Source organism: Xenopus laevis, chromosome 5L (assembly GCF_017654675.1).
Source record: "Xenopus laevis strain J_2021 chromosome 5L, Xenopus_laevis_v10.1, whole genome shotgun sequence".
Classification (NCBI taxonomy): domain Eukaryota; kingdom Metazoa; phylum Chordata; class Amphibia; order Anura; family Pipidae; genus Xenopus; species Xenopus laevis.
This window is the reverse complement of record NC_054379.1, coordinates 139272938-139291739: the sequence shown is the minus strand read 5'-3', so window position 1 is coordinate 139291739 and position 18802 is coordinate 139272938. Positions and strand designations below refer to the sequence as shown.

The following is an 18802-nucleotide window of genomic DNA, read 5'->3' as shown; positions in this document are numbered from 1 at the left end:
GTAGGAAGTAGAACAGATGGGCGTTTTTGAAGAAATTTTCAATAAAGCAACCAGAAACAGCACTTTAAAAAAAAAAAGTACATTCTTGTTTCACACAATATGCGTAACACCAAGATGAGAATGTGTAAATCAGGATCTGTGTACAACAGGGGATCAATCTACTTGGACTGAAGGGGTCATGGGACCAATCTCACCTTCATACGTTATCATCCACTATCTTGGGGCTATCTGCCTTTCAGGCCTCGTTCCTTAATTGTGCTATATGCTTAGAGGAAGGCAGTGGAATTGATTTCTATTGTGGCACATCACTACTGTCTTTGCTGGGAACCAAGACTTTTGCAACATTGTTCACAAGTAACAACTGAGAGTTAAGCAAATGCTGCTTTCAATATCAACTGATTTTACAAATAACTTTAAAAGCACTGAAAATGTGAATGTAATCAATATATATTGGAAAGTTGCTTAGAATTATGTTTTCTTTTATTAGGCAAATTTTTATTTTGGGGTTGACTTTCCCTATAAATAAAAGCGGTTAATGACCTGTGGTTCTGTTGGGTCTGTGCCCTAACTATGCACCGGCCCTCACGTGGGTCCCCTGCAGTATGGTGTAAGATGCTGTAGTTCAGCTGTGCACAGAGGAAACCAAAAGTGCTTAAAAAGGCCAAATTCCTTTATTGACACAGAAATGGCAAAACAGATCAGCAGATTTTTAATCAGCTACTGGAGTCCTTGGGAGGTAACTCCACAGACTTCCCAGCCTGTCTCACTAACATCACAGGCTAAAATGTTCCCCCAACTCTTCAAAGAGGCCCTAACTGGCCAGTTCCCTAAGATATTTCATTATTGTTGTCCCAAAATTTATCAGGGAACTAGGTTTCAGCATTGCAACTGAGGCTGATATTAGAGCTGAATATTTCAAGCATCAAGAGATTGGGGTGGGAGACAATGTAGAAAGCAGGAAGGACAGAAGGTGGGGTATTCAGAATGTAAAGGTTGGGGCCATGGATCAGGAGGGGAATGTGGGTAGAAATGGGTAAAGGACAGGGAGGAAGAAAAAGCAGGTTATGGGTCAGGGCACACGCTCAGATTCAGGGAGATTAGTCACCCGGCGACAAATCTCCTCTTCTTTGGGGCGACTAATCTCCCCGAACTGCCTCCCGCCAGCTAGAAAGTAAATTGCCGGTGGGATGGCACTTGGAGCGCTTCATTTTCTGAAGTTTCCTCGTGAGGCAACTTCGGGCGACTTTGGAAAACAAAGCGATCCGAGTGCCATCCCGCCAGTGATTTACTTTCTAGCCAGCGGGAGGCAGTTCGGAGAGATTAGTTGCCCCAAAAACGAGGAGATTTGTCGCCAAGCAATAAATCTCCCCGAATCTGAGAGTGTGCCCTGACCCTTAGGGGAAGCAGAATCTATGAAAAGGTGCAGTGCCAAGGAGAATGATGGGTGATGTCAAGAAACATGTCAAGGGATGGGTGGGAGATGATAAGAAAAGGAGAAAGATAAGATACTGAAGAGTAATGGTGCAGGGAATATGCAGATAAAGGACAGAAATAGCTGAAAATCTGATATAATTATATGAAGGGCATTTTATGAGAAACAGGAGGAAACAGTTCAATTTGATATAGAGAAGACACAATATGGAACTAGGGAAACATTATAAGGAATCAATATAGACAATATGTTTTGGTAAGGAAAAGATGTGGAGAAGTGTTGTGACTTCTGTATAGTGTGTGACCATATATACATAGACCCCATACAAATGATGCGAGTGATAGGGCGGGGGATACTTGAGGATGTGGGGAGAATTGAAGGACGATGTAATGTAGGGTGGAAATGAGGGGGAGGTGAATTTGGGTGAATATGAGGGTGAAAGCGAGATATTAAAGAAAGGGATCATGAGCAGGGGTCAGGTGTGAAGCAAAAGTGGGTAGAATATGAGGAGAATATAAGGAGAATATGAGGAGGATGTGAGATTTGAAAAATAGTTGTGGGAAGAAGGGGCAGGAGGAAAGATGAGCAGAAGGGGGACTTATAAAAGTCTGCTAAGCTTATAATTATACACAGTTAAGTGAATACATGTCAAAAAGCATTTCCATTAAAAGAACATTCTTTCTTTTCTTCTTTGCCAGATATATTCAGTGCTGCAATGTGATCGTTCATTCATTTTCTCTGTAAATAGGAATAATATTATTAACTACCTCAGCAGCAAATCATCGCTGTAGGCTACAACATGCAATCAGATATATTGATATATTACAGGGAACCACATTTGATGGTTTTACCCTAACTGCATAGCAGGGTCATAGAAACAGAGACCCCACCAGTTTCTTAGGTGTCCCAGAAGTATGAGAAACACATTGAAGGAGTGTAGAAGCCAAATTCAAAGGGTAGGAATGTCCTGTGGACCCCTGTGTATTCTGGAGCCAAGATATAAGATCATGGACACCACAGAGCAGAAGAACAGAAGATGGAGTATGTGCAAAGAACAATGTTGAATTTGGGGCTTACCTTCTTTTTCCTTTTCTTTTTTGAAAGCTTTAGCTTCCCGCTGGTTTTATGAATTGCTTTGAAGGTATCAGAGGGAATCTGAGCTGTAACATTCATTTTCAGACGTGGCAGTTTAGCTGTAGGGAAGAGACAGAGAAGACAAGGAAAATATTTTTTTTTTTAACCAGTGACCTCATCTCTTTAAACATACATTGCACAATTCAGATATTTATACACAACAGCAAAACCTAAACATGGCTGAATAATATATGTTTTGTTGCTATGGGTGAGGTGGTCAATCAAGACACCTCTCTCCTGGCAACAGGGACATGGGCCATTTAAAAAAACTGAGGGATAGTGTGTGCTATAGTAAATAAACACTTGGGTGCAAGGAAAAGCCTCAGTATCAGGGGGATGCCATGAAAATCTGCCTATGACTAACTGCCGTTTGTGCATGAAACGCATAAGGCCATAGATTGTGGGGTTGGTATACATTGTAATTATGTTATAATAAAGTTTTTTGTAGATTAACAGGGATACGGGAACACAAATAATAATATCGTTCAACACTATTTAGGGGAGGAAGCGGCCAAGAACCAGCAGCACCTAGTTTTTATAACACCAACCCCAAATGAGAAGGAAATCCTGTACTCCCCACTAAATAAGCACCAGCACAACCCAAAGGTTATTTCTGAGTTTCTGTCATGTTTGAGGCAAACCTTCTTAAAAGAAAAGAACCAGAAAAGTGCACCTAATGACAGACCCCATCAATAGTTAGTAAGAATTACATTACATAGTATATTCTCCTATTCTTGCCAGTGATGTACATACATAGTTGGTTATATAACAGTTTTGGACAATGCAGTCATTTTCAGTGCATGGCCAAAAACAAGTAAAAATCATAAAACAATTAAATATGGAGCATTCAAACATAATGACGATCTCTAGTTCTTGCATAAACTCACAAATGTACCTTTATTCCTGTCAACTATGGCTTCTAGGATATCATTGGCAGCCAATTCTCCCAGGCAGTTGTCATCTATGTTGAGTTCTGAGAGTTGTTTAGAGTAGCGGATAAGACTGGAACAAAGAAATAAGCCAAAAGGTTTCTAAAATATTAGAGATGCACCGAGTCCACTATTGGGATTCGGCCAAATCCCCAAATCCTTTGTGAAAGATTCAGCCGAATACAGGCAAATTAGGAGCGGGAAAGGAAAAAGTGGAAAACATTTTTTTTAATTCCTTGTTTTGTGACAAAAAGTCACGTCATTTCCCTCACCACTCCTAGTTTGCATATGCAAATTTGGATTCAATTCAGCCAGGCAGAAGGATTTGTCCAAATCCGAATTCTGCTGAAAAAGGCCGAATCCAGAACCAAATCCTGGATTTGGTGCATCCCTATAAAATATATAATGTATAGTCGTATCACTGGCGTTTCTAAAGCTAAGACCACTTTCTTGCAGTGATTAGGATACTAAGCAGCTCCCTACGGCTGCAGAAAGACGAATGAGACGAATTTATCTGCAAAACAAAACACTTGATAAAGGACAACTCTGCACGAAACATGTAGTGTCTAATAAAAGGACCATTTGCAGCATAGCATTGCGTTTTCCTGGTCTGCCTCCATTAAGGTTGCCACCTTTTCTTCAAAAAAATACCGGCCTTCCTATATTTTTATGCTTTTTCCCTATCAATAACATTGGGATCAAGCTTCATTTTTTCCAGCCAGGCCGCTAAAATACCGGGCAGGTGGCAACCCTAGTCTCCATCCATTTTCTACGGAGTGAGAGATTTGCTTATGGCGGCTCCGAATCCAACATTTCCCTGGTGACATAATCAGGTAACTTTACATAAAATATATTCATATAATTCAGACCACCATATACAAATACAGGCTTGGTTTGAATCTGTAAATGGTGAATGTGGATATTGACTATGAAGCCACTACAGATGGTCGCATGACTGCTTGTCTGGCAACTTGCTGGTAACCCTCAACCTGGTGCAGATCAGATTTTATAAAAGTTTCTTAATATTAATTTACTTGCATCATTTTGTCCTGCCTTTGAAGCTTTTCATGTTTTCATAATACACATATAAATGAATGTCTCTCTATATCCTGCTCATTGCTGAGCCTGGCCTTGCCAAATGCATGCCAGTAAAATCATGTATGACTATATAACCAGAAAACAGGATAAGCTACTCACCAGCTCAGTAACTGGGAGAATTCCAGCACCCCGATCTTGCCTTCGTTTCCCATTGCATCAATCCCATTATCAGCCAGATGTAATTTGCTCACCCACGGCCCAGGCACCACCAGACCTTTAGATTTTTTCTTGGATCCTAAAAGAGTTTTCAGCTTATTAGCATCCTCTTTTAGCTCCAAGCTACAATTACATGTCAACCCGCAGGCATTTGTGCATGTCAGAATAAAAGCATCCTCCTCCGAATTGCTTTGTTCCTTTAGTAAGAAATTCCATACATTATGTAAATATTAGAACTGATTTTCTCTGTTATTGGGAGAACATGATTGCAGAGATTCACAAGCCCAACTCCCAGTGGGTAGGTGCATTGTGCCCCTGTCATAAATGTGCCCTAATACATTTCACTGTTTCATGAAAATTGCCTTGTTGCTTATGTCTTTTAACTCCACAACCTCAATTAGTCTTGAATGCGATTCCCACAGCAAAATCTTCTAGAGCCTAAAAAATCTGTATGGAGTATGAATTGATTTATTCACACTCAAATATAAATAGTGAATAATGCACCCCCTATAATATAATGTGCACCCCCTATCATATAATGTACACCCCTTATAATGTGCACCCCCCATCATATAATGTGCACCCCTATCATATAATGTGCACCCCCTATAATATAATGTGCACCCCCTATCATATAATGTGCACCCCTTATCATATAATGTGCACCCCTATAATATAATGTGCACCCCCTATAATATAATGTGCACCCCTTATCATATAATGTGCACCCCCTATAATATAATGTGCACCTCCTATCATATAATGTGCACCCCCTATCATATAATGTGCACCCCCTATAATATAATGTGCACCCCCTATCATGTAATGTCTACCCCTATAATATAATGTGCACCCCCAATAATATAATGTGCACCCCCTATAATATAATGTGCCCCCCTATCATATAATGTGCACCCCCTATCATATAATGTGCACCCCCTATTATATAATGTGCACCTCCTATCATATAATGTGCACCCCCTATCATATAATGTACACCCCCTATCATATAATGTGCACCCCTATCATATAATGTGCACCCCCTATAATATAATGTGCACCTCCTATCATATAATGTGCACCCCCTAGCATATAATGTGCACCCCCAAATCATATAAAAGCACAAGGTCAAATTACCTCCAATATTCTCATATTCTACAACAGGGGGTACAAGTTTCAGTGAACCATGTGACAGAAATTACATCACTAAGCACCGATTATAACCAGGGCCGCCATTAGAAATCACAGGGACCCAAAGCCCCACCCCAGATCCCATACACCACAGTTAAAAGACCACACAGACATCAGCGCTAAAAACAGTAAACCCCCACCCACACACACAAGTTCTAAAAAGTCATTGATGGTGAGGCCCCCCTATAAGCAAAAAAAAAAACTGTGGTCAGGGCCCCCCTACAAAGTAAAGAAATTAATTGGTGACCAGGGTCCACTATAAGTTAAGTTTTAAACATTGGTGCCAGGGCCTCCTATAAAAGTTTTTTAAAAAACTATTGGTGGCCCTGATTATAACTAATGACATCACTAAGCACCTTTCAAAAGGATTTTAGTTACAGGATATTTATGGCAGTACCTTTTCTTTTGATTTTTCTTTTGGCAATAGTTTTCTCTGCTACATCTCCATGTTGCCCTATGTTACCCAGCTGCTCTGATATTACCGTGTGGACACCGACACTGTCATGTGCTGCTTAGGAAAATAGGGATGAAAGAGAAATTATAGAAATATACTGTATGACTGCAGCACTATTAAAGGGGTGCTTCACCTTTAGGTTGACTGTTAGTATATTATAAAATGACCAATTCTAAGCCACTTTTCAATTGGTCTTATTATTTATTTTGTATAGGTTTTTAATTATTCTGACACTTTCCAACTTCCAAATGGTCACTGACCCCATCTAAAAAAAAACAAATGCTCTATAAGGCTACAAATGTATTCTTATTGCTACTTTTTATTAATCAGCTTTCTATTCTGGCCTCTTCTATTCATATTCCAGTCTCTTATTCATATCAATGAATGGTTGCTAGGGTCATTTGGACTGAAATTGCAAACTGGAGAGATGTTGAACAAAAAGCTAAATAACTCAAAAAACACAAATAATAAAATTTGAAAACCAACTGCAAATTGTCTCAGAATACCACTCTCTACGTCATACTAAAAGTTAACCTTAAAGGCGAACAATCCCTTTAATGGAACACTAATGTTCAAACAAAGATATCCTCCCTCGGTGGATCTTACCTAAATAATAAGAAATATAAAGTTAAGGAGGTTAATACAGGCTGTTCAATAACCACAATGGGAATTGCTTGTGTTTGCTTCCTATTGATCATGGTGGATTTCTACAAAAGACTGGATGGCATTATTAAATGTGAGGCCAGAACACTTCTCAGCTATCTGTAAGGGACTTTTCTATCAGTTACTGTGGATATGTTTTAAGTATCCTTACACTTGCCTTCATACTTGACAAAAAGATAGTAAGCTCAAACTTACTCCATACTGAATTGTCACATTTCTCCCATGGAAAAGCCACAGAAATACAGCCTGTGCCACTAACCTAACAGTTTTACGTGCAATCACAAACAAATTTTTACTTATTAAAATTCAGCTTTTTCATTACCTTCCAAGAACTGATGGGCCAGGCTTGTGGGCACCTCAGGCAACTCGTCGGTAGCTAATCCCTGACAGTGTTCTGCTATAGTGGTTATGAGAGCAACTGCACCAGAGCACTGCAAATGGTTTCCATTGAGATATAATTCACTGCAAGAAAAAATGCACAGCCTTGTGTTCATGCTGCCTAATACCTTTAACCAGTGGCGGTGGCTCCCAAGAGACCTGAGGCATCTGAGCCTATAACCATTTACAGTTCATCATCTAAAATATTTGCATTGTAAGGACAGAATATAAAATTAGACCTGGGGAACTAAGCTTTAGCCTGTATATTACTCACAATACCTACCCTTACTGTACACTCTGTACCATAGTTGCATTTGCTTCATTAAATAGAGATATATCTCTGTGGTTCATTGGGGTTTCATTTCTTTCCCAAAATATGCAATTGCTGGGGAAGTGACCTCTGCTAGCACCTCTATATAGACCAATGATCCCCAACCAGTGGCTCATGAACAACATGTTTCTCATCAACCCCTTGGATGTTGCTCCCAGTGACTTCAAAGCAGGCAGTGATGTAACTAGAGGGGGGCGGGCCCTGGCGCGGGACACGCTGCCGGGCCCCCCGCCCCCTTCCGTACACCCGGAAATGGCCGGGAATCGTGGCGTGTGAGCTGCCGGGGGGCCCTGAGGGGGTGTGGGCCCTGGCCCAATCGCACCCCCTGCTCCCCCAGTAGTTACGCCACTGAAAGCAGGTGCTTTTTTTGAATTTCAGGTTTGAAGGCAAATTTGTTGTTGCATAAAATCCAGGTGAACTGCCAAATAGAGCCTCTTGTAGGCTGTCAGTCCACTTAGGGGCTACCAGCGCTCCCCGATATAGACAGTTCTGGTACAAACCAACATTAATTACTGTCTCTTTGTGGAAAAATGTTCTTCAACTAGAAAACTCAAAGCTTGATTGGCAGCCATAGGTACAAATCATTATACAAAAAAAATAAGTATCTTTGTGTGAGCCAAAAGACTAGTGTAAATTACCTGATGGCTGTTTCTGCCAAGACTTTGCCCAGCACGGCACCACTCTCTGGTCCCAGGTTACAGTAACACAGACTCAATGAGATCAGCTTCTTGTTTGCTTCAAGACCCCGAACAAGACCTTGGACACCATCATTTTGGAACCTATCAAACAATAGGATATAGACTTAAACTAGTGTTATCAGCTTGGCTGTAACTGTAAAATGGCAGTATATCTTCACTATGTCATGTTATTGGTACACTCTAGTCCAAGCAGCTAATGGCCTATAAGGAGAAAACCAACCTGTAGCCAAACAATCATTACAACAATTGTTGTTGAACTTTTGCCAGTTTCAGTTCTCCTCTGAGGTTCGGCATTTGGTCAGAGCCTCCCAAAGTCATTTATCAGCCATTTATCATAGGTATTTATTATAAGTGTTTGCCCAAAATCTCATCCTAACTGTCCCAATGTGTCTAGTTGTGAAAATATACATTCGTCCCATATCATACCCCAACTGCCCTTCAGGCTGGGCCACAGTCCTTGGGACCTCACCTAGGGGCCAGTTGAACAGATTGGAAACTGCCGCACTACCCAGTGACATGATATATCCATTAATCAGTGACATGGTATATTTATTACGCAATAGCTTGGTGTATTCCTTAACCAATAACATGGTATAGCCACTCACCAATGGCTTGGTATATCCTCCAACAAATGGTTTAGTATTTCCATTAACCAATGGCTTCATATATCTGGCTAACAAATACATTATATCTACTATATCCATGATATATCCACTAACCAGTGGTGTGATATATTCACTATACAAATCTTGCAGCCAATTGTCCATTTGCCAAGTGTTAAGCACAAAGTTCACCTTGAAATCCATCATGAATGAATGGCTTTTGTAGCTCATAGTCCAGGGTGTGCATTGAGGAACAATGAGAATTAAACAAATCAATTCAGTTCACTGTTCTTTCATTGACATTTTGTCCTGTTTACGAGCCACTGAAACTTCCCTTTTGAAGAGAGGGGCTTTGTTTCCCTGCCAAAAGCATGTTATAAATCCATGACCCTTACTCTGCAGATGGAAGTCCTAATACAGTAGCTATAATGGATTTTAACAATGTTCCAAAATTCTGAACTGTTCCAGAACAAAAAAAATTGCAGTTAAGCAGTGGCAACTCAAAGGCACGATATGGGTCATGGTTCTCATGTGTAAGGGGACGCAATGCCCCAGCAACCACAAAATTCAAATATCATTGAAGCTGAAACACAATACCACACATAATACCTTTCCATTGCACAAATCTGCATTAATGGGGTCCAACATAATGGCAATACACCTGCTAGTGATGTTACATCAAACTTCACACTGGTATATATATTACTTGGATAATTGAAAAATATAAACTCTTACTCATTATAATCCAGGGACACAGTTGTTAAATTGCTGTATCTGATTGCCCTCCCTAGCCTTAAAATTGACCAGGAATCAATGCTGCAATTTATTAAATCCAGCCTGAAAAATGGATAGGATGTTCTGCCACTCAGCTCAATTAAAATGGCCTGCAATTATAAAAAAAACACAATAAATGTAATAATGGTCACTTTATTAGAAAATATAATAAAAATTCACTTTTTCATGAAAATTTCTCTGTTTATAATATATATATTTATTGCATAGTAGGTACAACCGACATTTCGGTCGCATTGGGACCTTTTTCAAGGTATATATATTGTATATAGAGAGGGACAGAAGAGACTAACTTTTTCTTTTACAATAAGAACTCCAGTACCCCACACATTTATTATTATTGATAATGTAACAAGCATTTTTGTAATTTTTTATAGTGTCATTTGATTTGTACAGTGCAAAAAAAGGCCATACACCAGAGCTTACAGTCAAGAGTGGGCGGTTTAGATATTTAGACTTACTAGACTGGCAACATCCTGGTTGCTGAGAGAGATGCCCCACACACAGAGGTCAGTTGCCACCATATACCGAACATCTCGGATTGTCATCAGCAATGGCTTTAGAAAAACCCTATGGGAATCTCCAGAGAGCTTTTCAGGACATGAAAGTAGGACCTGTAAGTATATGGAAATGTAGCTTTTTTTATTGGACTGGATCACATTATGTTTGTTTTGTATTTTTGGAGAAAATATCTTTTTTTAATGCATAGATAATTAAGCAACTCCATGATGCTCGGTCAATGATACAATAAAATCTATATATATTCAGCAGATGATAAATGATTGATACATGTTCCTTTGTTACATCCCATTATCCAAACAATATCATATAAAATGGTCTTAAAATGGTGTAAACAAGAATATAAACGGAAAGTTGACCTGCATGATATCTGGGTTAGGGATCAGTATCAATAAAAAAACTCCTGAATTCTGTCTTTTCTTCCCCATCCCACCACAATACAGGCACTTCCAAGATCACCTATTCTTATTGCCTTAAAAAAAGTGGCTCCTCCCACAAAAGCAGAACTTTCTTTCAATGGATCCCCTGGTACAATGGAATTAGTGAAGACAAAACACATCTTGATTTAACCAACAGCTCATATATTGATCATATTCTTGTAGTTTTATGAGGTTCTCCTCATCGTTATACCATCAGATAAGAGTGGATACTGAACACTTTGTGGAAGTGGGAGCCTATTTATAGACAGGCAGTTACAGAATTATCTGTAAGAAATAACCATGTGCCATCTTTCTTACCTTCACGTAGCGTGTTCCATTTTGGATGCATTTTTTTAGGGCCTGTGTGATGGTGGGGCTGGTTAAGGACTGGCTCTCTGCACAGTGATTCTCATAAGTCTTCAGGAATCTCTTTAGTAAAGATGTGTCTATCGGTTTAGGTTCTTTTTTGCCTTTTTTCTTGTCTTTTTTTTTCTCTGGCATAGTGCCAGTCTCGTATCCTGTAACCAACAAAGAGGGTACATAGCTTATAGAGAAGCAAAACTGAAGCAGAAGGGAACTAGTTCATGAATATCATGCAACAACCCAGAGATAATTAGGAAATGACACCAGTGCTGACCCAAACCTACAAAAAGGCCCAATACCCCTCCCCCCACAAAGAAACAAAGCTGACAAGTGACTGAGGCTAAAGGATGCAAAAGTAATAAAGGAATAATAATCTAGCAGGAACTGGGCCGCACAAATATCAGCTGAGCTAGGTAAGGGTGCCAGACATAGATATGCACCAATGTGGTGAGTGTACAGCAGCAATGCAAAGTATCTCAATGCAAATGATGTACATACATATGCAAAGACACTGAGGCACGGAACATTTACACTGCAGCCAAATGCAAGGGATGGGTATTGGCTTGAATAGGAGCAGGGATGTTTACTATAACCCTCCCCTTGCCCCTTGAGTGCTGTGCCTGTGCTTTATATAGCCATGTAAACATTGCATTATCAGACAGAACCATGCAAGGCTGCTTACTTTACTAGTCATGTAACCCAGATCTTATTCCAGGGGTCAAGTGGAACAAAGCCCCATAAATCAGTGATCCCCAACGATCAGCTCGTGAGCAACATATTGTTCACCAACCCCTTGGATGTTGCTCCCAGTGGCCTCAAAGCAGGTGTTTATTTTTAAATTTCTAGTTTCAAGGCAAGCTTTAGTTACCTATAAACCATGTGCAGGGCAGCCATCAGGGGGGGACAGGGGGGAGAGTTGTAGGGGGCCCTGAGGGTAAGGGGGGCCCAGCCACGCCACACTTACTTGATTAGCCGGGCCCCCCATCTTTCAGAGAGCTGCTGACTTTGGGAAGGCATGGATGTTTAAGGGGCCCTGGCCACCAAATTTTTTTTTCTAATGTGGGGTCCTAGCCACCAATATTTTTAATGGGGGGGCCCTGGCCACAAATGTTTTTTTATGGGGGGCCCTGACCACCAATATCTTTTTATTTTTTATTAACATGTGGGAACCCTAGCCACCAATATTTTTTAAGTTTTTTTACTGTGTGGTGGGGGGCAGACCTGTGGGGGGGGGGTCGGGCCTGTAGGTGGGGCTTGCGGTGGGTGCAGCCCAGGGGGCCCAGGAAATTGTCGTATGGGGCCCTGCGATTTCTGATGGTGGTCGTGACCATGTGCACTGCTACACAAAGCCTCCTATAGGCTTCCAGTCCTGGTAGGTACTACCAATATCAAACCAGAACCCATATTTGGCACCCCCATGATTCTTTTGCATTCTTGCGTTGATTTCAAACTTTTTTTTTTTAAACATTTGAATGTGGCTCATAGGGAAAAAAGTTTAGGGACTTTGACCATAAATGATCACCTATAAACCCAGATCCAAGTTTGATATAAAGGCAAACAGAATAGAACATCAACATGCACATAATTGTCAGGCATACACAAACTGTGGTTCATTACCCTAAGAGCCCACAATTTATTACATGGCATAATATGTTAGTACATGTAAGGTTTGTAAGTCACGGGCTATCCATATTATGTGCTGGCATGAAATACTGGCAAGAAGATGCATTCACCAAAGAGGAATTCTTTACCTGCACTCTCTATACTGCTTATTTAATCACAATACAGAGATACAATATCTCATTTGGAAGAGAAATCAGAGCAACTAATGAGCAGACCATGGATTCACCGTACCTGGTGGGACTCTGGAAGGCAGAGAAATACCAAGTCTACAGGAACACAGACCCAGGGAATCACCAGCAGTTGTTTCTATGGTGCCACAAACATCCCTGCACAACAAAGTTCCAGTCACTCACTAATTATTGTATTGCTGGAGGCTCCCTGGCTAAACACACCCAGCAGGCACAATATACTCTAGTACTTACACACTTCACCCTGCTGAACTGAACTGTTTTTAACATTTGTTTGTAATGTAACAAGTAGCTGGAGATTGTAATTACATTTACTCCACAGAGGATTGTGAAAGACATGATATATTTATAATAATAATAATAATAATAATAATAATAACAATGATAATCTATTAATAACTACCTACTGCAATGAAAACAGTATTCTGTCTTTTCTTGGTATAATGTATATATGTCTCTTTAAAACATATTTCATGTTTTTAAAGGGGTGCAGTTAAAAGGAAAAACATATGTTTATAAGAGAGCTTTTCAGGCCACAATCAGGATGGCATTGAATTAAGGTGGGAGTATATAAGGGTGATCCTCGTGGTACCAAACTAATCCTCCAAATCAAAGGATACGGTGCAATAATGGCATAATTAGGCTCACAAAGGCCCAGATGCAGGAATTGCTCCCAGTGCACCCCTTGTGGTTCTGGTGGCTTTGGAAGAATGGACTGTACTTGCTATTAAAGAGACACATTTTATTATGTTTATTATGGTCCAGTCTTTAATGGACAACGGATTTTCCTAGATTAGGAAGAGAGAATAAAGATCTTGTTATCATCATTGGAAAACAAACCTCACAGTCCACTTCTACATGGCACACCACAAGTGGGGCTCATTTATAAACACTGGGCAACTTTGCTTCTGGGCAGCAACCCATAGCAACCAATCAGATGATTGCTTTCAGTGTTCAACCTGCAGCTGGCTGAAAAAAGCTAATCACTGATTGGTTGCTATGGGTTACTGCCCAGGTGCAAATTTGCCCTGTGTTTCTAAATGTTTCTAAATGAGAATGTTCTTACAAATGATACTGCCTGTTTATCAGAAGGGACATTTTTTGCAACATTAAGTAATTGGAATTAAAATGTTCTTCCATTTCACTGAATTAAAGGGATGGTTCGCCTTTAAATTAACTTTTAGTATATTATAGAATAGCCAATTCTAAGCAACTTTTCAATTGGTTTTCATTATTTATTTTTTATGGTTTTATAATTATTTTCTTCTGACTCTTTCAGCTTTCAAATGGGCGTCGCTGACCCCATTTAAAAAGCAAATGCTCTGTAAAGCCACAAAAGTATTGTTATTGCTAATTTTTATTTCTCATATTTCTATCCAGGCCTCTACTATTCATATTCCAGGCTCTTATTCAAATCAATGCATGGTTGCTAGGGTAATTTGGACCCCAGCAACCAGACTGCTGAAATTGCAAACTGAAGAGCTACTGAATAAATATGTAAATAACTCAGGAACCTTAAATAATAAAAAATGAAAACCAATAGCAAATTGTCTCAAAATATCACACTCTACATCATACTAAAAGTTATCTCAAAGGTGAACAACCCCTTTAAGGGTCTGCCATTGGTCTGTACACATGGGATTGTGAGATAAAAGATCTAATTGAGCCTCACTTAGGTGTCAGATCCATGAGGTACAGAAACAGTACATGCTGCAGTGGCATGATTGGTCAATGGGTAACAAATCATACCAATGACTCTATGGTCTTTCCAGCTGACACGAGGTCACCCATTCCGATTAGAAGAAAAAAGGTTCCTCCTAAATATTCTGAAGGGGTTTTTTAAAGATGTAAAGATGTGGAATTCTCTCCCTGAACCAGTTGTACAGGCTGATACATTAGATAGCTTTAAGAAGGGGTTGGCTGATACATTAGATAGCTTTAAGAAGGGGTTGGCTGATACATTAGATAGCTTTAAGAAGGGGTTGGCTGATACATTAGATAGCTTTAAGAAGGGGTTGGCTGATACATTAGATAGCTTTAAGAAGGGGTTTGCTGATACATTAGATAGCTTTAAGAAGGGGTTGGCTGATACATTAGATAGCATTAAGAAGGGGTTGGCTGATACATTAGATAGCTTTAAGAAGGGGTTGGCTGATACATTAGATAGCTTTAAGAAGGGGTTGGCTGATACATTAGATAGCTTTAAGGAGGGGTTGGCTGATACATTAGATAACTTTAAGCAGGGGTTGATCCAGGGACTAGTTTGATTGCCATTTGGAGTCAGGAAGGAATTTTTCCCCTCTGAGGCATATTGGAGAGGTTTCAGATGGGTTTTTTGCCTTCCTCTGGATCAACTAGCAGTTAGGCAGGTTAAAAAAATTAAAAAGGTTGAACTTGATGGACGTGTGTCTTTTTTCAAACCTAACTTATTATGTTACTATGACTATGTATCGGTTGATACGAAAAGCGTCAGGGAATTTTTGTTTTTAATAAGTTGAGAATAAAAGCTTACTTCTTTTAATTCTACAGGTGATCAGAGTGCTCATCAATTACTTTCTACCAATGGGTAACACTGCTGCCTGGCACAGAGGGGCCTCACTTTTTATTTAACTTTTAGTATGTTCTAGAACGGCTAATTTCAAGCAACTAAAAGTTAACTGAAAGGTGAACAACCCTTTTAACATCCTGCCTATGTTGTGGGTTTCCTTTGGTGTTCCTCCACTCCAAATATATGCACACTCTAGTGATGTGTGGGTTGAGAAAAGCTCCAGCTCGAACCACGCCTGCCTATACCAGGCTTCCCCCCTCCATTTATAGACCCTCGCTGACTCACCCCACCGATGATGTCACAAAAGGGGCCACGACTCACAAACGGTGCATAGCCTTTGATATTATGTCTGTACAAGAAATCATCCAAGCCATTCTTAAAGGCATTAACTGAATCAGCCATCACAACATCACCCGGCAGTGCATTCCACAACCTCACTGTCCTGACTGTGAAGAACCCCCTACGTTGCTTCAAATGAAAGTTCTTTTCTTCTAGTCTAAAGGGGAGGCCTCTGGTACAGTGATCCACTTTATGGGTAAAAAGGTCCCCTGCTATTTGTCTATAATGTCCTCTAATGTACTTGTAAAGTGTAATCATGTCCCCTCGCAAGCGCCTTTTTTCCAGAGAAAACAACCCCAACCTTGACAGTCTACCCTCATAATTTAAGTCTTCCGTCCCTCTAACCAATTTAGTTGCACTTAGTCTCTGCACTCTCTCCAGCTCATTTATATCCCTCTTAAGGACTGGAGTCCAAAACTGCACTGCATACTCCAGATGAGGCCTTACCAGGGACCTATAAAGAGGCATAATTATGTTTTCATCCCTTGAGTTAATGACCTTTTTTATGCAAGACAGAACTTTATTTGCTTTAGTAGCCACAGAATGACACTGCCCAGAATTAGACAACGTGTTATCTACAAAGACCCCTAGATCCTTCTCCCAACACACAGCCATTCAGTGTATAACTTGCATTTATATTATTTTTTCCTTGCATTTATCAACATTGAACGGATTTTCCAGTTTGCTGCCCAATTTCCCAACTTAGACAAATCACTCTGCAATGTTCCATTTGAATGTCAAATGGAACTTAGATTGTAAGCTCCTCTGAGTAGTAAGTGGAGTTAAAGCCTATGGGCACAGGTGTAAAATGACACCGGGCCACCCTCCTCCCTGCACATGTACCATTATATCACTACTGCCACTGGGACAGAGACTGATGTGAATGAGGTGCGTATCTACTGTATATTATATTAGTTAATAAAAATCACAAGTGACACCAATTGTGAATCATCTGTATTTCAGTTTATTTGCTATATGTATTAAGAATAAGAAAGAAACAGCAATTTATTTAAGAACAGCATATAGTTGTGGTTAAACATTAGGATATTACTACATTACACTAGTACTAGACTACAGCCAATAATGCACTCAGTTGAGCAGTTAATGTGCCACGTGAAGAATCATCATCTGACCCAGCAGAACTGCACGTCCCAACAAGCCCCACACATACACATCTGGATCTTTTGGGGGTAGGGCAGGAATTAGGGTTAGGCAGTAGAGACTTTTGCAACATGCCCTCTCCCCATCTCTCCACCCATATACCCCCAAAATATATGACTCTTTTTTACATTGATATTTTTTTTCCGATTTCATCGAGCATGGGACCTATTTAGGTTTTAGTGTAGATACAAATTCCTGCATCTCATAAAGTAGGCTTTGGTTGATTCAAGAACACTGGGCAGTGGTAACCATTAGGGAGCCAACCACTAGCGAGTGCCGGTGGAAAATCCGGTGTAAGGACTAACCAGGCCCATATCTGCATCTGCTTTAGGAATGAGTACTAAGGAGCATGTATTTAGAGCCTGGCAAGACATCATCAATGAGTCCGTAGGGCTTTGACCTTGTGGTTCCAACACATAACAATCCTCATTGGTTTAAGTTAACTTTTAGTATGTTATAGGTATGTTGTTTTTAACAACTACTTTAATTAATAACACTTTTAGAATTGTCTTGTCACTGGCCCAGCAGTCAAAAAACTATTGTTCTGTGAGGCTACGATTTTATTGCGATTGTTAATTTTTATCACTTATCCTTCTATTCAAGCCTCTCCTATTTTTCTTTTAGTTTCTCATTCGAACCACTGCCAGGTTGCTAGGGTAAAGTGGACCTTAGCAACCAAATATCTGCTGAAATGTCACACTGGAGAGCCCCTGAACTAAAAACTGAATATCTGTAATTTGAGAACTATAAATTATGGGAAATGAAAACCAATTGCAAATGGCATTAGAATATGAATGTCTACATCATACTAAATCAAGTATCTAATGTATGTAGAGAGTGACATTCCAAGACCATTTTTTTATAATTTTTTTAATAATTTAGCTTTTTATTCAGCAATTTCAGCAATCTGGTAGCTAGGGTCCAAGTTACCCTAGCAACCAGGCAGTGATTTGAATAAAAGACTGGAATATAAATAGGAGAGGCCTGAATAGAAAGACATGTAACAAAAAGCAGCTATAACAATACATTTGTAGCCTTATGGAGCATTTGATTTTAGTTGGGGCCAGTGACCCTCATTTGAAAGCTGGAAAGAGTCTGAAGAAGAAGGCAAATAATTAAAAATTATAGAAAATAAATAATGAAGACCAATTGAAAAGTTAGAAGGGACAATTGAACAACATACTAAAAGTTAACTTAAAGGTGAACCTCCCCTTTGGATTTGCTGCATTGTCATAATGAAATGTTACACTGCAGCAAAATCCTTTTAGGGTCCCACATTTTGGCCAAGATACCCTTTTTTCACACACATCAGTTGGGGCTCAGAAAAGAACAGTTTGGGGCTCAAAAGAGCAGTTTGTAAGTCTGCCATAGGCAAATAGCTCATAAGGTGCTTTTCAGCTGGCTCATAAAGGCACAAAATTGACCCCTGCCTACCCCACTGATTAGAATGGGAAATGCATGACAGCACTGGTACTGACACTTTTCAGCCCAAGAATGATCTTATGAATAGTACTGACACTGTTGGGTGATTTACATTCAAACAAGGGAAAGTTGTGCGCACCACTAATTTTTAAAACCATTAGGCGGGGTAGCAATGAGGCTGTGACCCCAAAATACACATAGTCAAATAAAAGAGTCCTCTGCACTCAACCCATTATCAATACTGTATATATAGGAGGGATTCTGTGATGAATTTATGGTATAGTTTTTATTTCTTTAAATAACACTGCAAATAATTCACTATGTAAAATGTTATTCTTGAACCAACAAGTGTTTTTAGTTGT

The 18802-nt window shown here is 39.8% G+C and overlaps 1 protein-coding gene across 1 annotated transcript; it reads right to left on the bottom strand.

Moving 5' to 3' along the window:
* Positions 1-1332: 1332 nt before the first annotated feature.
* Positions 1333-13197, bottom strand: LOC108717135. Its single transcript, XM_018263954.2, has 11 exons — positions 13014-13197; positions 11115-11314; positions 10320-10472; positions 9802-9950; positions 8405-8545; positions 7380-7519; positions 6338-6448; positions 4693-4828; positions 3462-3568; positions 2510-2625; positions 1333-2170 (listed from the first exon to the last, which is right to left on the bottom strand). The coding sequence occupies exons 2-11, from the start codon at positions 11295-11297 to the stop codon at positions 2162-2164; spliced, it is 1245 nt and encodes a 414-aa protein (XP_018119443.1). The 5' UTR covers positions 11298-11314; positions 13014-13197; the 3' UTR covers positions 1333-2161.
* Between the last annotated feature and the right edge of the window lie 5605 nt (positions 13198-18802).

What these genes read in the sequence shown, in the direction of transcription:
- LOC108717135 (XM_018263954.2), bottom strand. Translation starts at nt 11,297, where the DNA reads ATGCCAGAGAAAAAAAAAGACAAGAAAAAAGGCAAAAAAGAACCTAAA. An exon ending in ATGGAACACGCTACGTGAAG is followed by an intron (nt 10,473 to 11,114) that starts GTAAGAAAGATG and finishes ATATACTTACAG; the next exon opens with GTCCTACTTTCATGTCCTGA. An exon ending in GTGTCCCTGGATTATAATGA is followed by an intron (nt 8,546 to 9,801) that starts GTAAGAGTTTAT and finishes ATTGTTTGATAG; the next exon opens with GTTCCAAAATGATGGTGTCC.